Source organism: Coregonus lavaretus (assembly GCF_964263955.1).
Source record: "Coregonus lavaretus genome assembly, contig: HAP1_SCAFFOLD_3388, whole genome shotgun sequence".
Classification (NCBI taxonomy): Eukaryota; Metazoa; Chordata; class Actinopteri; order Salmoniformes; family Salmonidae; genus Coregonus; species Coregonus lavaretus.
In genome coordinates, this window is record NW_028162088.1 from 1 (window position 1) to 27,536 (window position 27,536).

The 27,536-nt window shown below is 45.4% G+C and overlaps 1 protein-coding gene across 1 annotated transcript in view; it reads left to right on the top strand.

Moving 5' to 3' along the window:
- Window positions 1-711: 711 nt before the first annotated feature.
- LOC311116537 (gamma-adducin-like) overlaps window positions 712-27,536 on the top strand; it is a gene marked incomplete at its 5' end in the record, with an annotated part of 37,251 nt that continues 10,426 nt past the window's right edge. The window contains 12 exon segments of the mRNA XM_084191621.1: window positions 712-769; window positions 8,225-8,363; window positions 9,783-9,934; window positions 10,269-10,349; window positions 15,877-16,026; window positions 16,434-16,577; window positions 17,145-17,243; window positions 18,338-18,371; window positions 18,374-18,513; window positions 26,138-26,380; window positions 26,959-27,075; window positions 27,320-27,406. Coding sequence (XP_084047747.1) covers window positions 712-769; window positions 8,225-8,363; window positions 9,783-9,934; window positions 10,269-10,349; window positions 15,877-16,026; window positions 16,434-16,577; window positions 17,145-17,243; window positions 18,338-18,371; window positions 18,374-18,513; window positions 26,138-26,380; window positions 26,959-27,075; window positions 27,320-27,406 — 1,444 coding nt within the window.

Genomic DNA, 27,536 nt, shown 5'->3' on the forward strand with positions numbered 1-27,536 from the left:
GGGAGGGAGTCAGACAGATACTACAGAGTCCTGTAAGTAGGAGATCTGGCCTGATGCTCATTTTGACTTTGTTTTGTTTTACCCCATATGTAACTCTGTGTTGTTGTTTTTATCGCACTGCTTTGCTTTATCTTGGCCAGGTCGCAGTTGTAAATGAGAACTTGTTCTCAACTGGTTTACCTGGTTAAATAAAGGTGAAATAAAAAATAAAAAAATAAAAAAGATAGAGGGAGGGAGGGAGTCAGACAGATACTACAGAGTCCTGTAAGTAGGAGAGATAGAGAGATAGAGAGAGGGAGGGGAGTCAGACAGATACTACAGAGTCCTGTAAGTAGGAGAGATAGAGAGATAGAGAGAGGGGAGAGGGGAGTCAGACAGATACTACAGAGTCCTGTAAGTAGGAGAGGTAGAGAGATAGAGAGAGGGAGGGAGTCAGACAGATACTACAGAGTCCTGTAAGTAGGAGAGATAGAGAGATAGAGAGAGGGAGGGAGTCAGACAGATACTACAGAGTCCTGTAAGTAGGAGAGATAGAGAGAGGGAGGGAGGGAGTCAGACAGATACTACAGAGTCCTGTAAGTAGGAGAGATAGAGAGATAGAGAGAGGGAGGGAGTCAGACAGATACTGCAGAGTCCTGTAAGTAGGAGAGATAGAGAGATAGAGAGAGGGAGGGAGGGAGTCAGACAGATACTACAGAGTCCTGTAAGTAGGAGAGATAGAGAGATAGAGAGAGGGAGGGAGGGAGTCAGACAGATACTACAGAGTCCTGTAAGTAGGAGAGATAGAGCGATAGAGAGAGGGAGGGAGTCAGACAGACTTCACTTGCTTTGGCAATGTTAACATACGTTTCCCATGCCAATAAAGCCCTTGAATTGAATTGAATTGAATAGAGAGAGGGAGGGAGTCAGACAGATACTACAGAGTCCTCTAAGTAGGGGTGGGACAATGTGAGTGTGAGAGAGAGAGAAAGAAACAGAGAGGTGCATCTGGCCTGATGCTCATTTTGACATCAAGAGGACAATTTATATTGTTCACCAGTTGTTGGGAATTTAACATATCGGAAATATTCTGTTTGTGAATGAGAGTTCCCTGCTTTTTTGCTGGCGGTCGCCATTTCAAACCCCTTAGGGGTTAACACACTGACGTTGTGACAGAGACCACAGAAACACTCCAGCAGTCAGCACGGCAGACTGTTTCAGCACGGCAGACCCAACATTACTGCCACAGAGTCTACCTACCACACCCTTTCTCATAAACAGGATAGCTTACTAGCCCTGCAACATAAAGCATGTCTGTAAACTCTGTAGTCTGTTCTCCCAGCCCCTAACTCACTCAGACACACCTGTTTGTTTACCTGCAGGTATTGACTCAAGGAAGTGGGCATGTCTGTAGCTCAGGTTCATAGCTTTCGGCTGTGTGTGTGTCCGAGTGTGTGTGTGTGTGTGTGTGTCCGAATGTGTGTATGTCCGAGTGTGTGTGTATGTCCGAGTGTGTGTGTGTGTGTGTCCGAGTGTGTGTGCGTGCGCTGGTGTAGTCATGTTCTATTTAAAGCGTTAAATGGGATCCACATTACTACACATGCTCCCGCGGGTTCTTTGGCGCGCTTTTATACCAGCTGTCAGGAGATCAGGAGACGATCGCAGAGTGTCTCGCTGCTTTTCACGTGTGTGTGTGTGTGTGTCTTTTGTCTGAAAATGTCTATGTTGAAGGGTTGTAAATGCGTGTGTTTGCCTACTTGAGTATGTGCGTGCGTGTGCATGTAACTGTGTGGGTGTTGTTGTAATCTGCTTCAATAAGTAGGACCATGGAGTTCTCCCTGACCATGTCACATCACCAGGTAAACTGGTCCAGGGTCCAGAGTTCTTCCTGACCATGTCACATCACCAGGTAAACTGGTCCAGGGTCCAGAGTTCTCCCTAACCATGTCACATCACCAGGTAAACTGGTCTATAGGACCCAGAGTTCTCCCTGACCATGTCCAATTTTTTCTCTCCTGGATAGATCACGTAGTCAGGAAAACCTCCTGGTCCTATAACAATGGACCAATAGACATGGCATAGAGAGAATAACTGTGCACTTGTGTCCTACGTGGTCTCATTCCCTCCCAGTCACACTAGTTCCTATGGAGTCATGGGCTGTGTCTGAAATGTCACTGTGTAGTGCACTACTTTTGACCAGAGCCCATAGGGATCCCATAGGGCACTATATAGGGAATAGGGTGCCATTTCAGACCCATTCCCACCCAGTCACATGGCTGCATGGGAACTAGACTATAGGTCGATATACGTGACCCATCGTCAACCAATCAGATATTAGTAAAACCATCTGATATATAAGGTTGAGTCGTTAGATAGAATTGAATTTGGCATCCACTTACACATGCTGCTGCTATTTCTAGCCATGGACACACGCACATCTCGGTGGAGCACAGCAAGGCTCACTTAGTCTGAGTGATTTAGTGATGCGATGCGGCAAATAGGGAAGCAATGTGTGTGTGCGTGTTTGTGTGTGTGTGTGCAGTTGGGTTGTGTATATTCACTGCTACTGCGGTTTGGGAGAAGGAAGCAGACTTGAATTTCTTCTCCTCAGGCTTACAATGACTGGATAATTTATGGAGCCTCCCTGACTCTAACCCCCTGTGAGAGGAAGTGTTTCGTCCATGGTTTCTTTCTTTTGTTGTTCTCTTTATAACTTTTAACATCTCATTCTAAAGAACATTAGCATGCGTATTCTCTGAGGAACTTTTGAAACTTCAAACTGGAAGCTTTTCTGAGAGACTATCCCATTTAGTTTGGCATTTAGGTTATAAAGCAAAGTATTTGAGCTATCTTTTGGTTTGGCATTTACGTTATCTCAACGTTTCCTAGCTAGCTTATGCTTGAGCATTTAGGTTATAGAGCAATATGGCTTAGATAGCTTTTGTGCTGACATTTACATTATCTTTCAATGAGAGACCGAGAAGTAGAGAAAGATGGAGAGAGCGAGAGACAGAGAAGTAGAGAGAGAGAGAGATACGGAGAGAGCGAGAGACAGAGAGAAGTAGAGAAAGAGAGACAGAGAGATACAGAGAGAGAGAGACAGAGAAGTAGAGGAAGAGAGAGAGAGATACGGAGACAGAGAGAAGTAGAGAAAGAGAGAGAGAGATACGGAGAGAGCGAGACAGAGAGAAGTAGAGGAAGAGAGAGATACGGAGAGAGAGAGAGTATTGAGATGTTAGGGTAGGCAGTACAGACTCAACCCCAGGGAGGAAAGCGCTGGTCAAAAGCTGCAGGCAGTGTTGCAGCTGAAATGGGGGACCGATTTTTTACTGACGCACACATCAATATCATTGATTGGTTGGCACTTGCTCCCACTCTCTTGGTCTCTCTCTCTCTCTCTCTCTCTCTCTCTCTCTCTCTCTCTCTCTCTCTCCCACCTTGCAACACAGTCCACATGAGAGTATAATTGTGCTGACTTAACTATCAAGGCTATCAAGGCTATGATTCACTTGGACCATGGTGTGTGTGTGTGTGTGTGTGTCTCTCTTTAACTGTGAGTATTTATTTTACAAATTGTCAGCGGTGACGTAAAACCCTTTAATCACCTCACACACAATAAAGTGTCCACACACACACACAATACAAGTGTCCACACACACACACACACACACACAGACTACAAGTGTGAACACGCTTGATAGCAAACCCAGCTACAGTCTAGTCATAAAGGGTTTGTTGTCCTTTCCCACGCTACAGGGAACAGCTGCATCCCAACAGTCTTACCTGTCTGTCACCAACCATAGAGTCAGCAGGAAGAGGAACATCCCAACAGTCTTACCTGTCAGTCACCAACCATAGAGTCAGCAGGAAGAGGAACATCCCAACAGTCTTACCTGTCAGTCACCAACCATAGAGTCAGCAGGAAGAGGAACATCCCAACAGTCTTACCTGTCTGTCACCAACCATAGAGTCAGCAGGAAGAGGAACATCCCAACAGTCTTACCTGTCTGTCACCAACCATAGAGTCAGCAGGAAGAGGAACATCCCAACATTCTTACCTGTCTGTCACCAACCATAGAGTCAGCAGGAAGAGGAACATCCCAGCAGTCTTACCTGTCTGTCACCAACCATAGAGTCAGCAGGAAGAGGAACATCCCAATAGTCTTACCTGTCTGTCACCAACCATAGAGTCAGCAGGAAGAGGAACATCCCAATAGTCTTACCTGTCAGTCACCAACCATAGAGTCAGCAGGAAGAGGAACATCCCAACAGTCTTACCTGTCTGTCACCAACCATAGAGTCAGCAGAAAGAGGAACATCCCAACAGTCTTACCTGTCTGTCACCAACCATAGAGTCAGCAGGAAGAGGAACATCCCAACAGTCTTACCTGTCTGTCACCAACCATAGAGTCAGCAGGAAGAGGAACATCCCAACAGTCTTACCTGTCTGTCACCAACCATAGAGTCAGCAGGAAGAGGAACATCCCAACAGTCTTACCTGTCTGTCACCAACCATAGAGTCAGCAGGAAGAGGAACATCCCAACAAATAGATAGTTGAATGCTAGGCTGATTTCTTTTAACAACACTTTAGGTAATACATAAATATAACATACACTTGTGCACTGTGTAACATTTATATACTAAAGGCTTTAATATAGTGCGGTTTATGGCTTTCTCACACCAAATATAAGCCTTTATTCTGATATGATTAAAAGAGGAAGTCTTAGGAGTTCTGCTCCTCGCCGAAGCCCGTATGTCAAAGCCGTGTCAGACTGACCAGACTCTCTGGTCAGTGTGTATCCTCAAACAGCTTCCTTCTCACAATGAATGATACTGGACCAGCTCCAATCTGCATGTCTTCATAATGAGAGAGAAACTCAAAGACTATATTAAAGACACCATTTTGAAAGATTAATATCTCTATTCGTTGTGAATGCTCACAGAATCCTCTCTTCCTGATTGAGGATAACAGCCTGACCCTCCAACCAATCATACACGTCCTTCCATACGCTCCAACCAATAACTGGAGAGACAATAACTGGAGAGACGTGGCTTGGCTTTTCAGTTTAGTGGCAGGATGGTGGACGGATATTCATGTCAAGAGAAGGACACCAGGCCAGCCTGATTAGATTTGGCCTCTGGCTGTTTGTTTCAACTCAATGTTAGGAAAGTATTGTGGCACAGTGTTGCCTCGCGAGTTGAAACACACACACACACACACACCACAGCAGCTAGCTGACATGCTCTTCCGTGAGCTGTAGCTGTGTTTTATTTTAGTCTCTCTGCAGAGGATTAAAGGGTTGGAAAATGTATGATCACATCCTCTTTAATCTGTTAGATGAAGATGATGGGGAGGAAATCCCTGCCGCTCAGCGTTATAATCTGGCTTTGAACACATCACAAGCTCACACACTGCAAATGCCTGCCACAGTGTGTGTGTGTGTGTGTGTGTGTGTCATACGAAAGTGCAGGCCTTTTCCAGTAAAAGACTATTAAGATTGATGCAGATTCAGAAGTAATAAAGGCAGTTGTAATCAAGTTCCGCACACAGGATCCCCCCCAGGCCTGATAAATAGAACCATGGGAGCAGTATGGAGTTTATGACAAGTCTTTTCACTCCCGCCTGTGTAACAGCACAGTCGACAGTATAATAGAAAAGTCCAGAACAAACCCCAAGCCCAGCAGACACCCTATCCACATCCGCACCACTGCAGTGCAGCTACCAGACCTAGCCAAAACTGTCACTATGGCAACAGGGCCCGAGCGATAGCGGAATGTTTGGCCCCGACTCAGAACCCCTCAGAACCCCTAGAGTTCTACTGGGTCTGTGTTCTGTTCTGTGTTCCCAGGGGATGCTGTAGAGATTTTAAAAACCACCCCCACAAGGGGAGAAATTAATCGACCCGGTCCCATCCGCAAACAATAATGGACTGTCCCATGGGGCCAGCCGGCAGGGGGGTTAGAGAAGAGTAGACTGTCAGAGATGTTTTGTGTTTAGGGTGAGACTCTGAAACGGCTCTATCTATACCCAGACTGTTGTGGAGTCGACTACTCTTGTGTGTGTGTGTGTGTTGTGTGTTGTGTGTTGTGTGTTGTGTGTTGTGTGTGTGTGTGTGTGTGTGTGTGTGTGTGTGTGTGTGTGTTTTGTTCCGAGCAGAGACATGGAATAAAAGCATTAATATTGGATGTGTTCCCATTTAGGAAGTCATTGTACTGAAATGGTGTCACATCCTATTTCTTCCTCCTCTCTGAATCTTCTTTTTAAGAGTTGTGCTGTAAGACGTTTCTAAGAGTTGACCCAGGTCACTAAGTAACGGAACAACGGTTTGTCTCTTGCAAAAGCAACAATTTCAACATGGTGGCCCATCCCGTTGCCAGTTAGTCATACTATACAGTCTTTCAAGCTATTACTTGTTTATTACAATTCAGTTTATTGGCTTTTGATCTCTTTTTATAGTTTATATAGCTAACATTTGATACGTAATAATAGGGATTTATGTGTTTCAGTACATTAAGACTAACCCCTTTCATTACCCTGCTATTGTAAACACTTTATCTCCCAAATTATAGTGTCGTTGTTATAAAGAGATAATAAGATGTAATGGGATATCAAAGTTATTGCCTAGTAACTCTTGTATTGGGCATAATTCATTTGATGAATCGTGAGTTTCAATATAGTCAACACTGTGGTAAATCTAAACCCTACTGTTGGAAGAGTGTGTGTGTTTGTGTGTGACTCGCCTCAGTTTCCTTGATCCTTAGCTCTACCTGTCCTAGTTCCAGTTGTGGCAGTGTGTTGGGAGCAGTACTGGGGCACAGTCAGGAAGGGAGGTGCACAGAGAAAGAGATGGAGAGGAAGATAATAAAAGACAGACTGGGGTAAAGAAGGGTGTGTAGTAGTGTAAAGAAGGGTGTGTAGTAGTGTGAAGAAGGGTGTGTAGTAGTGTGAAGAAGGGCATGTAGTAGTGTAAAGAAGGGTGTGTAGTAGTGTAAAGGAGGGTGTGTAGTAGTGTGAAGAAGGGTGTGTAGTAGTGTGAAGAAGGGTGTGTAGTAGTGTAAAGAAGGGTGTGTAGTAGTGTGAAGAAGGGTGTGTAGTAGTGTGAAGAAGGGTGTGCAGTAGTGTGAAGAAGGGCATGTAGTAGTGTAAAGAAGGGTGTGTAGTAGTGTAAAGAAGGGTGTGTAGTAGTGTAAAGGAGAGTGTGTAGTAGTGTGAAGAAGGGTGTGTAGTAGTGTGAAGAAGGGTGTGTAGTAGTGTAAAGAAGGGTGTGTAGTAGTGTAAAGGAGGGTGTGTAGTAGTGTAAAGGAGGGTGTGTAGTAGTGTGAAGGAGGGTGTGTAGTAGTGTGAAGAAGGGTGTGTAGTAGTGTGAAGAAGGGTGTGTAGTAGTGTGAAGAAGGGTGTGTAGTAGTGTAAAGAAGGGTGTGTAGTAGTGTAAAGAAGGGTGTGTAGTAGTGTGAAGAAGGGTGTGTAGTAGTGTGAAGAAGGGTGTGTAGTAGTGTAAAGAAGGGTGTGTAGTAGTGTAAAGGAGGGTGTGTAGTAGTGTGAAGAAGGGTGTGTAGTAGTGTGAAGAAGGGTGTGTAGTAGTGTAAAGAAGGGTGTGTAGTAGTGTAAAGGAGGGTGTGTAGTAGTGTAAAGAAGGGTGTGTAGTAGTGTAAAGGAGGGTGTGTAGTAGTGTAAAGGAGGGTGTGTAGTAGTGTAAAGGAGGGTGTGTAGTAGTGTGAAGAAGGGTGTGTAGTAGTGTGAAGAAGGGTGTGTAGTAGTGTAAAGAAGGGTGTGTAGTAGTGTAAAGAAGGGTGTGTAGTAGTGTGAAGAAGGGTGTGTAGTAATAATAATAATAATAATAATAATATGCCATTTAGCAGACGCTTTTATCCAAAGCTACTTACAGTCATGCGTGCATACATTTTTGTGTATGGGTGGTCCCGGGGATCGAACCCACTACCTTGGCGTTACAAGCGCCGTGCTCTACCAGCTGAGCTACAGAGGACCACAGTGTAAAGAAGGGTGTGTAGTAGTGTAAAGAAGGGAGTGTAGTAGTGTGTGCATGTATCAGTACTGCTGGAAGTAGTGCAGGGGGACTTGAGGTCGTGGAGATTACAGAAGGATAGACCTCTCTGTCCCTGGCCAGCCAGACAGTCAGTCAGTCAGTCTGGGTTTACTGAGAGAGTGACACCCAAGGACCAGTCTAATCTGTGATTAATGTCTTCATTTTCAATTTCTCTCTCTCTCCCTCCCCCCGTCTCCAGGCCTTTAAGGATGAGTTGGAGGGGCTGATTGAGGAGCAGAAGAAGAAAGGCAACAACCCCACTGGTCTCCTGGCCCTCAGACAGATCGCTGACTTCTTCATGTCTTCATCCGTGGCTGGCTTCAGCACCTCACCCCTCAGTAAGTAGGAGTGTTGGTACGGCCCGTAACCCCCCCCCTCAGTAAGTAGTAGTGTTGGTACGGCCCGTAACCCCCCCCTCAGTAAGTAGTAGTGTTGGTACTGCCCGTAATCCCCCTCAGTAAGTAGTAGTGGTACGGCCCAAACTCCCCTCAGTGAGTAATAGTGTTGGTACGGCCTGTAACCCCCCTCAGTGAGTAGTAGTGGTACGTCCATTAGGCCAACCATAGCAAAACATGTAGCAAAGTAAAATGAAAATGAGCATTTCTTATTGAATGTTCAGGTAATCCCTCCCTGTTTCGGTCCGTTTTTCAGTTTTCTGCCTAATGAATACAATCCTGGTGGTACAGCCCATAACCCCCCTCAAGGAGTAGTGCTGTTGGTACAGCCTGTCACCCAGGCAACACCCAACTGCCACTCATTTGAGCAGCATACCATCTTTGCCACAGCCTATTGACTTTCAACTAGGCCAATATTTTTAACTCTATTGTTTTTGAAAAGTGGAGACTTCCAAATCTGTATAGGCACACACACACACACACACACACACACACACACACACACACACACACACACACACACACACACACAATCTATCAGTAACCTGTCCCTTCTAGCTGACTCCGGAAAAGCCTTGCATATTTCCCTCCGTTTTCATCCCCTGTTCATTCCAAGTTTCCACATGTGAAGTCTGTTTCCAATCATGCAATTACAGACCTCGGAATGTGGAACTAATTATGAATTACCACCACGACCACTGTAATATAGAGTCCCCAGTTATACCTCATATATCCCATAATATGTCCACATAATAACACCACTAATCTCAGCAACCAGCGGGCAGTTATGGAATTTGCTGTAAATGAGGAAAGAAAAGGATAAGATTGTCAAGGATTATTTCTTACTTAAGAAATATGTGAAGTAAGATCATTACATTTGTTAAAACTTACTGTAACTACATGTAATTATCTTTGATATTAACATTGCCAGTGTCAAAGGATGGCTTGTTGCTATTTGTATCCACTGTCCAGTGTAGAGAACTCTATAGTAAATCAGTTGGTTAGACGAGACAACCCCAGATGTATTCTATCTCTGTCTCAGATGGTTATTATCGGTTATTAACAACTGATCTGAAATCTCTTTAGTATCGTGTCTCGAAATAAAATATGTATTGAATGATAGAATTGGTTTCCTGTTAGAACAGTTGATGTACTTAGTGCTTAGAATCTGTCTCGATTCCCAGGCCGCAGGTAATCTAATATGCCGGCTGTGAGTATTGATTGTTATTGATTAATATAATTATTAATATATTCATATTGATAATTATACAGCGAATAATAGAGCTATTAATCCCCACACCCAACAATAATAAACATTTTTAACCCTCTCTGCTTTGCTTTCTCTGCTCACCCCCTCTCCAGGCCTTGGAATGGTCACTCCCATCAACGACATGTATGGAGTGGAGTCTACCACTCTGGTGAAGGGGGAGAAGCAGACACGCTGCAAGCTGGCCAGCCTCTACAGACTGGTGGACCTCTTCAGCTGGGCACACTTCGCCAGCTCCTACATCACAGTAAGAAAAAAACCTTGCAGTAACCTTGCAATAACCTCAGTCATAACCATGTCATAACGCATCATAAACCTATTCTGTAGAACTGTGTTTTGAGACATACTGCAAGCAGGTATGTGCCATCTGAGTTCTGCTTAGAGTGAACTATGTTCTGTCTATCCCCTGCCTACAGTGCTACCTTCAGGATATGTTTTCAAGACACATAGAACTGTGTGCCCGTCCTTTTGTTTGGGAGCAGTGTGTTTGAGCATCAGGTCCCTAAAGTTTTGCTTGTGTCAGCAGCAGCACTGTGAAGTTTCAAGGTCATAACAAGGTGTTTTGTTGTTGTTGTGTCCAGGTCCGAGTCAGCAGAGAGCAGGACCACATCCTCGTCATCCCCAGAGGGCTGTCATTCGCTGAGGCATCCGCATCCAACCTGGTAAGTCCAATCACAACGCACCAGGAAGCAAATGCAACCAATCACAACCAAGCAAAACAAACCTGTACCCAATCAGGAAAGAGCTATCTCTTTTTAGACGTGTGCTGGGTTGTGTTCAGTAGTACCAAACAGGATCAAATGTTTTGAAATGGAAGAGCAACTATCTGAAATTGTCCAATAAGAACACTCATTGTCCTTCTCCAATTCAAACTGTTTTATCCCATTTGGTCCTACTGAACACAGCCTAGGTTGGAGGTGTAGTCTGTGTGTTTGTGCCAGGTGCCAGATTAAGCCAATAGACTGCGTCATGTGGAGTAAAAGGTTTCTGGCAGCCCTTCTCACAAACCCGGCACAACAGCGCCAATGCTTAATCAGCCGTCTATTTCCTTGAATTATTTGAGAGAGAACTATTAGATTAGCAGAAATCTAACATTCTGGCACAGAGGCCGACACACACACACACACACATACTGGTCTGTGTTTTGTCGAGCCATGGCGGTCAGGGGAGTAGAGTAATGTGCTTGATATGGCGAATACAATGTTATCCTGCAGTTACATTACTGTATCTCTTTGTTGGTGAGATTGGTATATTGCTGATTGTGGGAATTCCTACTGTGTGTTACTTTTTGAAGGGTATTTTATCACTGACTGTTCGTTGCGTCTGTGATTGTCCATGTTATTGTCTGACTGGCTGCCATGTTATTGACTCAAGACTTACCAAAACCATCCTGCTTATGTCGCATTATCTCTGGTTTTATTACATTTTACATTTTAGTCATTTAGCAGACGCCCTTATCCAGAGCGACCTACAGGAGCAATTAGGGTTAAGTGCCTTGCTCAAGGGCACATCGACAGATTTTTCACCTAGTCGGCTTGGGGATTAGAACCAGCGACCTTTCGGTTACTGGCACAACGCTCTTAACCACTAAGCTACCTGCCGCCCAGTCATCACTAGGTTAACAGATCGTCTGTGATTGTAGTCTACTTTTCTGTGATTGTCCATGTTATTGTCTGACTGGCTGCCGTGTTATTGTCTGACTGGCTGCCGTGTTATTGTCTGACTGGCTACTGTGTTATTGTCTGACTGGCTGCCGTGTTATTGTCTGACTGGCTGCCGTGTTATTGTCTGACTGGCTGCCGTGTTATTGTCTGACTGGCTGCCGTGTTATTGTCTGACTGGCTGCCGTGTTATTGTCTGACTGGCTGCCGTGTTATTGTCTGACTGGCTGCCGTGTTATTGTCTGACTGGCTACTGTGTTATTGTCTGACTGGCTGCCGTGTTATTGTCTGACTGGCTGCCGTGTTATTGTCTGACTGGCTGCCGTGTTATTGTCTGACTGGCTGCCGTGTTATTGTCTGACTGGCTGCCGTGTTATTACCAAAACCACCCTGTCTATTTGTCATTGCCTCTGGTCTAGTAGCATGTCAGTGGTGGTAGTGAATGCTGGGTAATGTTGTTGTCCACTGGTGTTGGCTCAGGGAAGTGCATTACAGTTTCTATTTGTTTCTATTTCTTAGTTTGTATTTGCTGCTCCCTGTAGGTCGCTCTCTCTCACACACTCGCTGTCTCTCACTCACTCACTCTCACTCGCTCCAAGCACCTGTTTCTGTGACAAGTCAAGTGCACTGCAGGTGAACAATCAGAGTGAGTTGTTGACAGGTGGAACTAACAAGCATCACTCAGCTGTCTGACAGGGTGGGGCTCAGACTGGAGAGAGAGAGAGTCTCAATTGCATTCTCCTCGCTTCCCCTCTCCTCGTCTCCTTCTCAAAACCCATTGGAGGAGAAATCCAGAGGTCCCTCCCCTCCGACCTTCTCCTCCAATGGGTTTTGAGAAGGAGACGAGGAGAATGCAATTTAGATCTTCCCAGAGAGGAGAATAACTAGGCTAAAGGTCATTGTAAAGATATACAGTACTCTTCACTCCACTGTTAACCTAGTGATGACTGAATTGAATGAATTTGTTGACGGCTTCTATTTGGAAGTTGAAGAGATCCTACTCCTAGTATACGTTTGGTTTCTCTTGGTTGATGCCGTCACAGACGGCAGAGTGACATGTAGAAACGTAGTCTTTACTGTGGTACTGTAGTCACACACACAGAAAGCTTTGTCTCTGTGAGACGAATGAGACTACTATATTCTAGCTGACTACTATACCCCAGCTGGCTACTATACTCCAGCTGGCTACTATACTCCAGCTGGCTACTATACTCCAGCTGGTTACTATACTCCAGCTGGCTACTATAATCCAGCTGGCTACTATACCCCAGCTGGCTACTATAATCCAGCTGGCTACTATGCCCCAGCTGGCTACTATGCCCCAGCTGGCTACTATGCCCCAGCTGGCTACTATAACCCAGCTGGCTGCTATACCCCAGCTGGCTACTATACTCCAGATGGCTACTATACTCCAGCTGGCTGCTATACTCCAGCTGGCTACTATACTCCAGTTGGCCAGTAAAGGCCTCTTTTCTCTGTTTTCCCTTCCCTCTCTTTCTCTACTGGTCTGTTATGGGTTTAAACCCACTAAGGGGAGCGTTTTAGAGGTGGAACGCCATTAACTTCCTGAGACAAAGGAAGTCATCCAGAGCTCAGTGTGTGAAAGGTCACTGAGGGGTGAAAGGTCACTGAAAGGGGGGGGTCAGGGTTGACATTCTGGGCTCTTGCTGGGCTCAGCTGTCTGAGCTAGAAGGTGAAGGAGAGGATACCTGTAGGAAGACAGCTGTCCCTATGATTAAAGTTTGATTATGTTGTGTTATTGTTTCATTAGTAGTTAGGATGGGAACTGAGAAGTAAAGAGACATTCCACTCCGTTAGAGCTCATGGTCTTTGATACGAGGATTAGTTTGATTGATAGTTTGTTGGATCATCGTTGTTGTTGTCATCATCGTTGTAGTTGTTTTGAAAGGATGACCTGTTTGACTCCTAACTCCATGCTCCAAGCCAATCACCCAGCAGGCATTCCTTATGATGAGCCAGGCATTCACAGTCACATCCCTCTCTCTGACATACCATACTCCCATTATAGGGCTTATTCAGTTTAGCCCCATCGTAAAGCAATATGAAGGAAGGATCTGTTCGCTAGCTAGTGGATGATCTATGTAGACTCTAACAGCGTCCCAAATGGCACCCTATTCCCTACATAGGGCACTACTTTTGACCAGATCCCGATGGTCGCCCTGGTCAAAAGTGGTACACTACGTAGGGTGCCATTTGGGACAGAGACTGTGTTACGCCCTCTAGCTAGCCTTCCTCTAGGTCCTGAATTATCCCTACGGTACGATACACTTATAACACAGTTAAATGAGATCTAATACAATAGATGATGTATACGCAGAAATCATGTTTCCAAATTAGATTTGAGGATCATTTTAGTCTCACAAGAGTTCTGGCCAGCTGCTGCTATTGAAGTTGGAATGTCTCCATTGAAAATAGTACAGCAGTAAAAGAGAGGTGGAGGGGGAGAGAGAGGGGGGGGGAGAGGGGGAGAGAGAGAGGGAGACTACCCTTCTGGCTGAACTGTCCACTGAGATTCACGTCATATCTGGAGTGAGGTCAGGAGGTCAAAATGTAGCTCTGTGATTGGTTCAACTCAAAGGACCCCAAGGAATTCAACGATATCATGTGAACTCCATAGGCATGTAGGTCAACTCTCCTCTATGTCCAACAAGCTGATAGCTACCAAGGGGTCTGCTGCCTTTGTATGTCATTATCGCAGATTGAAAATGTGTCATCAGCCTGCGTCACATTTCATATTCACCTCAACAACACTTCCCTCCATACAGTAGAACCTGAGCTGTTCTGACGTTTGATTGGCAGACTGGTAGAGGGGCCCGGACATTGAAGGATGTGATTGGTCTCTTACAATCCTAACGTGATGTAACTAAACCTGTCATTAGTGTTCGATCGGCTGGTCTGGTCTGTTCGTCTGACAGCTGCCACATTAGACATGGTTTACTGGTTGCTTTCATCTACTGGACAAACTAATCAATTCGACTGGTCTCTGTCATCCTCCCACTGGCCCATATGGCTGTCAGGCTGGAAAACAGAACAGGGTGTTTCATATTCAGCGTCTGTAACAGTATACAGTTTACATTTAACCTGGTCATTTAGTGATTCTGTAAGTAGGGATAGACTACAAATAGATGTTATAATGAACAAAAATATAAACGCAACAGAGTTACAATTCATATAAGGAAATAAGTAAATTGAAATAAATTCATTAGGCCCTAATCAATGGATTTCACATGACTGGGCAGGGGTGCAGCGATGGGTTGGCCTTGGAGGGCATAGGCCCACCCACTTGGCAGCTAGGCCCACTCACTGGAGAGCCAGGCCCATCCAATCAGAATTAGTTTTTTTCCCACAAAAGGGCTTTATTACAGACAGAAATACTCCTCCTCAGACGATCCCACAGGTGAAGAAGCCGGATGTGGAGGTCCTGGGCTGGCATGGTTACACGTGGTCTGCGGTCGTGAGGCTGGTTGGACGTACTGCCAAATTCTCTGAAACGACGTTGGAGGCGGCTTATGGTAGAGAAATGAACATTCAATTCTCTGGCAACAGCTCTGGTGGACATTCCTGCGATCAGCATGCCAATTGCACGCTCCCTCAAAACTTGAGACATCTGTGGCATTGTGTTGTGTGACAAAACTGCACATTTTAAAGTGGTATTTTATTGTCCCCAGCACAAGGTGCACCTGTGTAATGATCATGCTGTTTAATCAGCTTCTTGATATGCCACACTTGTCAGGTGGATGTATTATCTTGGCAAAGGAGAAATGCGCACTAACAGGGATGTAAGCAAATTTGTGAATAACATTTGAGAGAAATACGTTTTTTGTGCATATGGAACATTTCTGGGATCTTTTATTTCAGCTCATGAAACATGGGACCAACACTTTACATGTTACGTTTATATTTTTGTTCAGTGTAGATTTATTAGATAGGTTTGACTTTGGCTGTGTTGTCTGATCATAATTAGTTGTGTATTGAGAACTGGCTATACTCTCTCCTCTCCTCCTCCTCTCCTCATCTTTTCATCCTCTCCTCATCCCCTCTCTCTCTCTCTTTCTCTCCCTCTCTCTCTCCCTGTCTCTCGCTCTCTTTCCCTCCCTCTCTCTGCTCCCTCCAACCCTCTTCGATAGCCGGTAATCTAATGAAACAGCGGTAATGAAGTTCTCGTTGAGGACATACAGTATCAAGACCAGTTACACTGATCCAGTTACGATTCCTTCTGTACATTTCCTGATGATGATGAGTATATGAATCATTTAAATTGTTATTACCCATTTCATGCATCTGTATATAGCTAGCAGATGTCTCCCTCACAATATAACCAGTGTAATCTCTTTTTTTTTTCTTAAGGGAGGTGATTCACATGTCCATTAAACTGTGTATGTGTTTGTGTATGTAAAACCATGCATGTGTATTTTCTGTCACTGTTTATACAATGGCTAATGCTCTCTTCTCTCCTTTCTCTCCTTCCTCTCCTTCCGCCCCTCCTCTCCCCCTCTCCCTCTCCCAGGTAAAGCTGAACATCATCGGAGATGTGATTGACCAGGGCTCTACCAACCTCAGGGTTGACCCGTCAGGCTTCAGCCCCCACGCTGCCATCTATTCCATCAGGCCAGACGCACGCTGCTGCATCCACGTGCACACTCCCGCCACTGCCGCCGTGAGTTACTTTTCATTCTGTTTCATCATTCAGGATCTTAGAGGAAGACATGTTGTTTCAATAGGCATGACTTTAGACAAATATTGTCCACATTTTGATGTTTTCAAGCACACTGATTTATAATGCACTGTATGATATTGTATATGTTCATCGGCCGTTTCACCCTCTTCCCCCCTCCCTCTCCTCTCTCTCTCTCTCTCTCTCTCTCTCTCTCTCTCTCTCTCTCTCTCTCTCTCTCTCTCTCTCTCTCTCTCTCTCTCTCTCTCTCTCTCCTCTCTCTCTCTCTCTCTCTCCCCCCCCTCTCTCTCTCTCTCTCTCTCGCTCTCTCTCTTTCGCTCTCTCTCTACCCACTTCCAGTGTCTGAATAGTTCTCACATCTCCTCCCCTCTCCTCCCATGTCTCTCCAGGTGTCGTCTATGAAGTGTGGCATCCTGCCCATCTCTCAGGAGGCCTTGATCCTGGGTGACATCGCATACTACAACTACCAGGGTAGCCTTGACGACCAGGAGGAACGCCTGGAGCTGCAGAAAGCCCTCGGACCCTCAGCCAAGGTACAGATCTAGGATCAGATTACCCCACCCCAAAACGTGATGTTAATTGTTAGTTCGGGGGATGCCAAACTGACCTTAGTTCAGTGGGTAAATCCTACTCCTACGGTACTGCTTTGACAGGACTGTTTTCTAGCTTGTGTGCTGTAAAAACAGTCTTGGTGATCAAATGTACTAGCTAGTCAGCCAGCCTTAATGGCGTTGAGGTTACTGTGGTTTAGTGTCCCCTCTCTAGAACCCCTGTACCCCCTGTATATAGCCTCGTTATTGTTATTTTATTGTTACTTTTTTATTTTTTACTTTAGTTTATTTAGTAAATATTTTCTTAACTCTATTTCTTGAACTGCATTGTTGGTTAAGGGCTTGTAAGCAAGCATTTCACTGTAAGGTCTGCACCTGTTGTATTCGGTGCATGTGACAAATAACATTGGATTTGATTTGATATACTGGTAAACTATGGAGGGTTATTACCACACTGGGGAATATTGTCTTGTTAGATGTAACTGTCCTCATCTATGGTTGGGTTGTGACCGTTTTATTTTACCGTGACCCTGTGTGTATGGTGACCAGGTGCTGGTGCTGAGGAACCATGGAGTGGTGGCTCTGGGGGAAACCATCGAAGAGGCCTTTCATTACATCTACAACGCTCAGTATGCCTGTGAGATCCAGGTATACACACACTCGCTACGTAACACACACACACACACACACACACACACACTGAAACCTGGACCTCACTCTCATCAAACAATAAATCAATAAATTCAGTAACTCATTTAGATCTAGATTCTACAGTACATTTACTGTTCTAACAGAGATTTCAGTAACAAATCATCAACAACACGACGTCACAATGGCTGTTGTCTTCATCTAACTCTTATTAGTGTTGCTGTTCCTGTTCTGGTCGTATCTGGGTTTTCCATAGGAAAGCCGGAATGTCATTTATGAGGTTGCTAAAAATATATAGAGAGAGAGTGAGAGGAAAAGGCTGGCACCAAAACAAAGAGATGATGTTAAAGCACTAGAACGCCCTACACCATCTGAATTAGAAGAGGGAGAAACACCATTTTAAATGGACTGTATATTACCCCACAACTACACCAGCAGGACAGCTTGAATGGAAAGTCAATGATTTCCAGAGTTTTGTTTGGCAAAGTGTGTATGTGTGCGTGCCCGTGTGTATACGGTTTGTAAATATGGAAGACATTACGGGGTGTGTGTGTGTGTGTTGTGTGTGTGTGTGTGTGTGTGTGTGTGTGTGTGTGTGTGTGTGTGTGTGTGTGTGTGTGTGGGTGTGTGTGGGTGTTCCTGCCTGTTGTAATAGGTGCACCAAATCCCTATTTGAATCTCGGCCTCAGAGAAAAACAAAACATTAATCCAACCTAGCAAAGCCTGCTTACTATCTAAAGATAAACCCCAGGCTACGTTGTGTGTGTGGCTATTGCACAAAGTGACCTCGCATAATAACTGTAAACTGTAATATTCTCCCTGGGTTACATGTTCAATTGTCTAGTTTTTTTTATCGCGATATAATTCTGTGCCTCTCTCTTTCTGAATAGAGATGGCTAATTACTCCTTTTCCTCTTTCCTCTGTATATAAATTATAATCTTTCTCTTCTCTCTCTCTCTCTCTCTCTCTCTCTCTCTCTCTCTCTCTCTCTCTCTCTCTTCTCTCTCTCTCTCTCTCTCTCTCTCTCCCCATCTCTCTCTCTCTCTCTCCCCCCATCTCTCTCTCCCCATATCTCTCCTCTCTCTCTCTCTAGGTGAATGCATTCTCGTGTGCAGGCAGCATAGACAACTGATTGTGTTGGATGCTGAGAAGTATAAGTCTCGGACCCATGCGGTGGCCGATGCTGGGTCTGTCAACATGGGAAGCCCACACAAGTGGAAGGTGGGAGAGCTGGAGTTTGAATCTCTCATGAGGATGCTGGATACCCTGGTGAGTGCATGGTGTTCACACTCACACACACACACACACACACACACACGCACGCTATGTAACGCTCACATACAAACAGACACAGACACATACACACACTACCCACACACACACTGACACACACACACTCCTTTCCAACCCTACACACACACTCCATCCCCCTCCACACACACACACACACTGTAATCTACACAGTCTATAATATCCTTGCTGTGACAGTGACTCATAGCTATGCATATGTCCCGTTGGCACTAGCCACCAAGGTCATGGGAGGAAGGGGGCTACCACCCACGCTACCCAGGCTATGAGTTGACCTGCTGGGCTGGCACTGCCCAGGTGGCCCCCCTCCTGCCTCTGACCTCCAGATTGTGTAACTAACATGGCAATGGAATTCAAGACAATGAGTTGGATTCCAACATATAGTGTACCATCCTACCCCATTTCCTCTGGCATTACCATTTCTGTGCCATCAACTGGATTTTTACTATCCATCTCTCACTCTTCCCTTATGGTTCAGATAACAGTTGTTTTTAACACCTTGTGCCAGTACATCACTGGTCCAGTGCAGCTGTACTGGTCCCTGTAGACTTGGGACTGGGTCAGTGATCTATGGTCTGGGCCCTGCTGGAATTCTGCCTGGGAGGCTCATAACAACACCAGATCCCTCAAGGCTCAGACACTGCTGAGCTTACAGCAGATAGACTCTCTCTCCCTCCTCTCTCTCTCTCCCTCCTCTCTCTCTCCCTTCTCTCTCTCTCCCTTCTCTCTCTCTCCCTCCTCTCTCTCTCTCCCTTCTCTCTCTCTCCCTTCTCTCTCTCTCCCTTCTCTCTCTCTCCCTTGTCTCTCTCTCTCTCTCCCTTCTCTCGCTCTCCCTTCTCGCTCTCCCTTCTCTCTCTCCCTTCTCTCTCTATTCTTCTCTCTCTCCCTTCTCTCTCTCTCCCTTCTCTCTCTCCCTTCTCTCTCTCTCTCTCTCTCTCTCTCTCTCTCTCTCCCTTCTCTCTCTCTCTCTCTCTCTCTCTCTCTCTCTCTCTCTCTCTCTCTCTCTCTCTCTCTCTCTCTCTCTCTCTCTTCTCTCTCCCTTCTCTCTCTCTTCTCCCTCTCTCCTTCTCCCTCTCTCCTTTCTTTTCTCCCTCTGCCAAAGCTTTCCTCTCCTTAACTTCTCTCTTGTCTCCCCAAGTATCTCTTCTCTCACTTGTTCTTGTCTACTGTCTTCTCTCCTCTGTCCTCTATGCAGTGTATCTGGAGATTCATTACTCTTCTCTCCTCTGTCCTCTATGCAGTGTATCTGGAGATTCATAACTCTTCTCTCCTCTGTCCTCTATGCAGTGTATCTGGAGATTCATTACTCTTCTCTCCTCTGTCCTCTATGCAGTGTATCTGGAGATTCATTACTCTTCTCTCCTCTGTCCTCTATGCAGTGTATCTGGAGATTCATTCCTCTTCTCTCCTCATGTCCTCTATGCAGTGTATCTGGAGATTCATTCCTCTTCTCTCCTCTGTCCTCTATGCAGTGTATCTGGAGATTCATTCCTCTTCTCTCCTCTGTCCTCTATGCAGTGTATCTGGAGATTCATTCCTCTTCTCTCCTCTGTCCTCTATGCAGTGTATCTGGAGATTCATTCCTCTTCTCTCCTCTGTCCTCTATGCAGTGTATCTGGAGATTCATTCCTCTTCTCTCCTCTGTCCTCTATGCAGTGTATCTGGAGATTCATTCCTCTTCTCTCCTCTGTCCTCTATGCAGTGTATCTGAGATTCATTACTCTTCTCTCCTCTGTCCTCTATGCAGTGTATCTGGAGATTCATTCCTCTTCCTCTCCTCTGTCCTCTATGCAGTGTATCTGGAGATTCATTCCTCTTCTCTCTCTGTCCTCTATGCAGTGCTGGAGATTCATTCCTCTTCTCTCCTCTGTCCTCTATGCAGTGTATCTGGAGATTCATTCCTCTTCTCTCCTCTGTCCTCTATGCAGTGTATCTGGAGATTCATTCCTCTTCTCTCCTCTGTCCTCTATGCAGTGTATCTGGAGATTCATTCCTCTTCTCTCCTCTGTCCTCTATGCAGTGTATCTGGAGATTCATTCCTCTTCTCTCCTCTGTCCTCTATGCAGTGTATCTGGAGATTCATTCCTCTTCTCTCCTCTGTCCTCTATGCAGTGTATCTGGAGATTCATTCCTCTTCTCTCCTCTGTCCTCTATGCAGTGTATCTGGAGATTCATTCCTCTTCTCTCCTCTGTCCTCTATGCAGTGTATCTGGAGATTCATTCCTCTTCTCTCCTCTGTCCTCTATGCAGTGTATCTGGAGATTCATTCCTCTTCTCTCCTCTGTCCTCTATGCAGTGTATCTGGAGATTCATTCCTCTTCTCTCCTCTGTCCTCTATGCAGTGTATCTGGAGATTCATTCCTCTTCTCTCCTCTGTCCTCTATGCAGTGTATCTGGAGATTCATTCCTCTTCTCTCCTCTGTCCTCTATGCAGTGTATCTGGAGATTCATTCCTCTTCTCTCCTCTGTCCTCTATGCAGTGTATCTGGAGATTCATTCCTCTTCTCTCCTCTGTCCTCTATGCAGTGTATCTGGAGATTCATTACTCTTCTCTCCTCTGTCCTCTATGCAGTGTATCTGGAGATTCATTCCTCTTCTCTCCTCTGTCCTCTATGCAGTGTATCTGGAGATTCATTCCTCTTCTCTCCTCTGTCCTCTATGCAGTGTATCTGGAGATTCATTCCTCTTCTCTCCTCTGTCCTCTATGCAGTGTATCTGGAGATTCATTCCTCTTCTCTCCTCTGTCCTCTATGCAGTGTATCTGGAGATTCATTACTCTTCTCTCCTCTGTCCTCTATGCAGTGTATCTGGAGATTCATTCCTCTTCTCTCCTCTGTCCTCTATGCAGTGTATCTGGAGATTCATTCCTCTTCTCTCCTCTGTCCTCTATGCAGTGTATCTGGAGATTCATTCCTCTTCTCTCCTCTGTCCTCTATGCAGTGTATCTGGAGATTCATTCCTCTTCTCTCCTCTGTCCTCTATGCAGTGTATCTGGAGATTCATTCCTCTTCTCTCCTCTGTCCTCTATGCAGTGTATCTGGAGATTCATTCCTCTTCTCTCCTCTGTCCTCTATGCAGTGTATCTGGAGATTCATTCCTCTTCTCTCCTCTGTCCTCTATGCAGTGTATCTGGAGATTCATTCCTCTTCTCTCCTCTGTCCTCTATGCAGTGTATCTGGAGATTCATTCCTCTTCTCTCCTCTGTCCTCTATGCAGTGTATCTGGAGATTCATTCCTCTTCTCTCCTCTGTCCTCTATGCAGTGTATCTGGAGATTCATTCCTCTTCTCTCCTCTGTCCTCTATGCAGTGTATCTGGAGATTCATTCCTCTTCTCTCCTCTGTCCTCTATGCAGTGTATCTGGAGATTCATTCCTCTTCTCTCCTCTGTCCTCTATGCAGTGTATCTGGAGATTCATTCCTCTTCTCTCCTCTGTCCTCTATGCAGTGTATCTGGAGATTCATTCCTCTTCTCTCCTCTGTCCTCTATGCAGTGTATCTGGAGATTCATTCCTCTTCTCTCCTCTGTCCTCTATGCAGTGTATCTGGAGATTCATTACTCTTCTCTCCTCTGTCCTCTATGCAGTGTATCTGGAGATTCATTCCTCTTCTCTCCTCTGTCCTCTATGCAGTGTATCTGGAGATTCATTCCTCTTCTCTCCTCTGTCCTCTATGCAGTGTATCTGGAGATTCATTCCTCTTCTCTCCTCTGTCCTCTATGCAGTGTATCTGGAGATTCATTCCTCTTCTCTCCTCTGTCCTCTATGCAGTGTATCTGGAGATTCATTCCTCTTCTCTCCTCTGTCCTCTATGCAGTGTATCTGGAGATTCATTCCTCTTCTCTCCTCTGTCCTCTATGCAGTGTATCTGGAGATTCATTCCTCTTCTCTCCTCTGTCCTCTATGCAGTGTATCTGGAGATTCATTCCTCTTCTCTCCTCTGTCCTCTATGCAGTGTATCTGGAGATTCATTCCTCTTCTCTCCTCTGTCCTCTATGCAGTGTATCTGGAGATTCATTCCTCTTCTCTCCTCTGTCCTCTATGCAGTGTATCTGGAGATTCATTCCTCTTCTCTCCTCTGTCCTCTATGCAGTGTATCTGGAGATTCATTCCTCTTCTCTCCTCTGTCCTCTATGCAGTGTATCTGGAGATTCATTCCTCTTCTCTCCTCTGTCCTCTATGCAGTGTATCTGGAGATTCATTACTCTTCTCTCCTCTGTCCTCTATGCAGTGTATCTGGAGATTCATTACTCTTCTCTCCTCTGTCCTCTATGCAGTGTATCTGGAGATTCATTCCTCTTCTCTCCTCTGTCCTCTATGCAGTGTATCTGGAGATTCATTCCTCTTCTCTCCTCTGTCCTCTATGCAGTGTATCTGGAGATTCATTCCTCTTCTCTCCTCTGTCCTCTATGCAGTGTATCTGGAGATTCATTCCTCTTCTCTCCTCTGTCCTCTATGCAGTGTATCTGGAGATTCATTACTCTTCTCTCCTCTGTCCTCTATGCAGTGTATCTGGAGATTCATTCCTCTTCTCTCCTCTGTCCTCTATGCAGTGTATCTGGAGATTCATTCCTCTTCTCTCCTCTGTCCTCTATGCAGTGTATCTGGAGATTCATTACTCTTCTCTCCTCTGTCCTCTATGCAGTGTATCTGGAGATTCATTCCTCTTCTCTCCTCTGTCCTCTATGCAGTGTATCTGGAGATTCATTCCTCTTCTCTCCTCTGTCCTCTATGCAGTGTATCTGGAGATTCATTCCTCTTCTCTCCTCTGTCCTCTATGCAGTGTATCTGGAGATTCATTCCTCTTCTCTCCTCTGTCCTCTATGCAGTGTATCTGGAGATTCATTCCTCTTCTCTCCTCTGTCCTCTATGCAGTGTATCTGGAGATTCATTCCTCTTCTCTCCTCTGTCCTCTATGCAGTGTATCTGGAGATTCATTCCTCTTCTCTCCTCTGTCCTCTATGCAGTGTATCTGGAGATTCATTCCTCTTCTCTCCTCTGTCCTCTATGCAGTGTATCTGGAGATTCATTCCTCTTCTCTCCTCTGTCCTCTATGCAGTGTATCTGGAGATTCATTCCTCTTCTCTCCTCTGTCCTCTATGCAGTGTATCTGGAGATTCATTCCTCTTCTCTCCTCTGTCCTCTATGCAGTGTATCTGGAGATTCATTCCTCTTCTCTCCTCTGTCCTCTATGCAGTGTATCTGGAGATTCATTCCTCTTCTCTCCTCTGTCCTCTATGCAGTGTATCTGGAGATTCATTCCTCTTCTCTCCTCTGTCCTCTATGCAGTGTATCTGGAGATTCATTCCTCTTCTCTCCTCTGTCCTCTATGCAGTGTATCTGGAGATTCATTCCTCTTCTCTCCTCTGTCCTCTATGCAGTGTATCTGGAGATTCATTCCTCTTCTCTCCTCTGTCCTCTATGCAGTGTATCTGGAGATTCATTCCTCTTCTCTCCTCTGTCCTCTATGCAGTGTATCTGGAGATTCATTCCTCTTCTCTCCTCTGTCCTCTATGCAGTGTATCTGGAGATTCATTCCTCTTCTCTCCTCTGTCCTCTATGCAGTGTATCTGGAGATTCATTCCTCTTCTCTCCTCTGTCCTCTATGCAGTGTATCTGGAGATTCATTCCTCTTCTCTCCTCTGTCCTCTATGCAGTGTATCTGGAGATTCATTCCTCTTCTCTCCTCTGTCCTCTATGCAGTGTATCTGGAGATTCATTACTCTTCTCTCCTCTGTCCTCTATGCAGTGTATCTGGAGATTCATTCCTCTTCTCTCCTCTGTCCTCTATGCAGTGTATCTGGAGATTCATTACTCTTCTCTCCTCTGTCCTCTATGCAGTGTATCTGGAGATTCATTCCTCTTCTCTCCTCTGTCCTCTATGCAGTGTATCTGGAGATTCATTCCTCTTCTCTCCTCTGTCCTCTATGCAGTGTATCTGGAGATTCATTACTCTTCTCTCCTCTGTCCTCTATGCAGTGTATCTGGAGATTCATTCCTCTTCTCTCCTCTGTCCTCTATGCAGTGTATCTGGAGATTCATTCCTCTTCTCTCCTCTGTCCTCTATGCAGTGTATCTGGAGATGCATTCCTCTTCTCTCCTCTGTCCTCTATGCAGTGTATCTGGAGATTCATTCCTCTTCTCTCCTCTGTCCTCTATGCAGTGTATCTGGAGATTCATTCCTCTTCTCTCCTCTGTCCTCTATGCAGTGTATCTGGAGATGCATTCCTCTTCTCTCCTCTGTCCTCTATGCAGTGTATCTGGAGATTCATTCCTCTTCTCTCCTCTGTCCTCTATGCAGTGTATCTGGAGATTCATTCCTCTTCTCTCCTCTGTCCTCTATGCAGTGTATCTGGAGATTCATTACTCTTCTCTCCTCTGTCCTCTATGCAGTGTATCTGGAGATTCATTCCTCTTCTCTCCTCTGTCCTCTATGCAGTGTATCTGGAGATTCATTCCTCTTCTCTCCTCTGTCCTCTATGCAGTGTATCTGGAGATTCATTACTCTTCTCTCCTCTGTCCTCTATGCAGTGTATCTGGAGATTCATTACTCAAAGCCCTGGGTAGATGTCCAAAGAGGACGCTCCTATCACACAGTCTCGTCTCACACCTCGTAAAAATACTATTTCTTATAGTACAGAATATCCCGGGATAACATATGTTTCACAACACCACAGCATATACATCTGATACGGAGAGAAAGATGCATGCCAAGAACCTCATCGGATTCCGATTCTGTGTTTCCTGAGTCCAGTTGAAAGGTTGAGTCTGGTCTCTGAACACCTGGTTAAAGTCTATCTGTGATTCAGACTGACAGGATAGTCTGGTGTCGATAACAAGGAGGGAGGAAGAGAGATCTAGAAAGAGAGAGGTAGAGTGAGGGATGGGAAAAGAGAGAGCGAGAGAGAATTAAGTCAGGGATAGAGAAGATGAGCGCTATACAGAGTGAGAGAGAGAGAGAGGGACAGAGAGACCGAGAGGAGAAAGACAGAAAAAGAGAGAGGGGGAGAAAGATACAGGAAATATCTGAGCACACTCCATTGTCCATAGATGCCAGGAACCCCTCCGGCTGCACATCATTGTTTTTCCATTCTCTCTCAGAGCTGAGGCCACAGCTAGGAATCATGGGATAGTGGCCGGAGACTGTGTCCCTCTCTCTCTCTCTCTCTCTCGCTCCGTTTTCCTTAGTGGACAGAGGCGATAGTTTTGAGTCCAGGGCTGTGTCCAAATAAAAAGGGTGGGACAGACACATTAACTACATTCCTATGTAGAGAAGATTCTACTGAGATGACTTGCACTATTGAAAATGAACTCTAGATGAATGTGGTGATCAAAGGTTCCACTATTAAAGTGTCTTCTTTCCTACCTACGGAGTAGCTTCCTACCTACCACATTTGCCTCCTCTTCCTCTCTAGGGACTTCAACACTTTGTGACAAATAAGTACTATACAAACGGAATCTGATTGGTTGATTTGTAGATGGACCTTTCTGTCATTTGTTTGTTTTTCCATACAGGGCTGCCGGACTGAACGCACTATGGACATGAAATCTAATGGATTGATTGATTTCTGTATCCTTTTCCCCACAGGGCTACCGGACAGGCTACGCTTACCGCCACCCCATCGTTCGGGAGAAGCCTCGGCACAAGTCCGACGTGGAGATCCCGGCCACGGTGACGGCGTTCATGTTCGAGGAGGAGGAGGGCGCCGCGCGGCTGCCGTTTAAGTTCCTCCAGCAGAGACAGGCCAGGGAGAAGACACGCTGGCTCAACAGCCCTAACAGTTATATGAAGGTTAACGTGGCGGCCGTGGACGAACGCACCAGGACCATGGTCAGTACCCATACTGTATGGAGGGTTAACACACACACTATACGAACACACCCGGACAATGGTTGGTACTCATACTGTAGACACACACACACACACACACACACACGGTCAGTGTTGATGAAACAGAGCTCCCTGTTCATGTCTACATACTCTGTTGTGCAGGACTTGGTCCTGGCTAGCTCATTAGCTAGTCTAAAGCCAATCTGATGTTCTCTGATACACATTTTCTGGGGAAACCTTATATTAGGCTGCCCTCTCCTGGTAGGTTAGATAATTACATCTTTGTGATATTACCGCATATAATGACTCAGAAAGGAATACCAGCAAGTTCACCTTGGCTGCATTTACACAGGCAGCCCAATTCTGAAAGTTTTTCCACTAATTGGTGTTTTGATCAATCACCTCCTATAATTTCACATCAGATCTTTTTCAGAGCTGATCTGATTGGTCAAAAGCTATGTCTGATTGGACTATGTCTGGTTGGACTATGTCTGGTTGGACTATGTTTGGTTGGACTATGTCTGATTGGACTATGTCTGATTGGACTATGTTTTTGTCTTTTCTGTTCTTCTCTACAGTGGATGAAGTCTGAGGAAGGTGGCAACAGCAGCGGCACTCCAATCCGGATTGAGGACCCCAATCAGTTTGTCCCTATGAACACCAACCCCAGCGAGGTGCTGGAGAGGCGAAACCGAGTGAGTCACAGATCTAGGATCAGCTACCCTCCATACATCCTAACCATAACCATCAGTAGGAGAAAGGCAAAACTGACCTTAGATCACTGTTTAGGGACAACTTCAACTTAATTCCTCTCTATTGGCCATCAGCCTATCAGCTCCTTCTCTGCCTTCCATCATCCTATCAGAACAATAATCCTTACCATACACTTCCTGGATGTGTAGCTGTTAGTGATGATGTCACTGTTTTGTCCTATCACAGATCAGAGAGCAGAACAGATTTGACATGATGACGTCCGGACCTCGCTCTCACCACCTGGCAGGCATCCCATTAGACGAACCTCGAATGGTGAGTGGCAACTCTGTATGACAAACAAATATATCTGTTGACACTTTACTTGAAGTCCTGTTCGTGATACATCCATAACACTGTCATAAACAACACTTCAAGTAAAGTGTTACCATTATATTTCAATATT